The following is a 729-nucleotide window of genomic DNA, read 5'->3' on the forward strand; positions in this document are numbered from 1 at the left end:
AACTAATTTGGAAAATGTTTCCAGGGTGACGATGCAGGGGCGGCTCTGGCAGCAGCCTTGTTAGGGTCAACTGGGGCCGCGGGGGCCAAATCGGACTCCAGAGGCAACGGCCCTCTACCCGGAGGAGGCGGGCTCATGGAGGAGATGAGCGCCTTATTGGCAAGAAGGTACCACCATCGAGCTTTTTTGAAAATCAATTTGAAATATTGTATGCTTTACGCTTCTGTTCAGTTGTGCGTCTGTCGCATTGTTTTGGAAATACCAAATGAAAGAAAACCATACCGATGCCACATTACTACTCTTGCCTTTAACAGAAGAAGAATTGCTGAGAAGGGCTCTTCACCCGAACCCGATCAGAAATCAGTAAGTCGAATCAGATCTGTTCATTTTCATGTCTGCCATGATGACATTGAAAACATTCTCTCAACTCTGACTTTGGGTGAATCGTTTGACTCTCTTGTTGATCCAAAAGGAGGAGAATGAGATAACAACGACCCCCAAAGTGTCAGCATGTAGCACACCAGGTGAGTCAAATAAATAAATATAGATATCAATTAAAATAGCGAAATAATGTGTTCATTGTTTCTCTTTTTTTCCCCTCCAGACATGCCTAGGAAGCCATGGGAAAGAACAAACAACAATACTATGAATGGTAGCAAGTCACCAGTTATAGGAAGGTACTGTATCTTTCCCGGCACTCACTTGATGCAATAATGCTCTTTTTTTTTT

At 43.5% G+C, this 729-nt stretch overlaps 1 protein-coding gene across 1 annotated transcript; it reads left to right on the top strand.

Moving 5' to 3' along the window:
• The first annotated feature begins 29 nt into the window (after nt 1-29).
• On the top strand, nt 30-714 carry LOC109508973 (protein enabled homolog). The gene is made up of 4 exons (XM_019858918.1): nt 30-167; nt 315-363; nt 473-524; nt 605-714. The coding sequence occupies exons 1-4, from the start codon at nt 136-138 to the stop codon at nt 712-714; spliced, it is 243 nt and encodes an 80-aa protein (XP_019714477.1). The 5' UTR covers nt 30-135.
• Nucleotides 715-729: the final 15 nt, after the last annotated feature.

Source organism: Hippocampus comes, unplaced genomic scaffold (genome assembly GCF_001891065.2).
Source record: "Hippocampus comes isolate QL1 unplaced genomic scaffold, H_comes_QL1_v1.1 C16711026, whole genome shotgun sequence".
Classification (NCBI taxonomy): domain Eukaryota; kingdom Metazoa; phylum Chordata; class Actinopteri; order Syngnathiformes; family Syngnathidae; genus Hippocampus; species Hippocampus comes.

Excerpts from the sequence above, each read along its gene's own strand:
- LOC109508973 (XM_019858918.1), top strand. The coding sequence starts at position 136 with ATGGAGGAGATGAGCGCCTTATTGGCAAGAAG. Across the intron at positions 168-314 it reads AGCGCCTTATTGGCAAGAAG|AAGAAGAATTGCTGAGAAGG; the intron begins GTACCACCATCG and ends TGCCTTTAACAG. Across the intron at positions 364-472 it reads CCGAACCCGATCAGAAATCA|GAGGAGAATGAGATAACAAC; the intron begins GTAAGTCGAATC and ends TTGATCCAAAAG.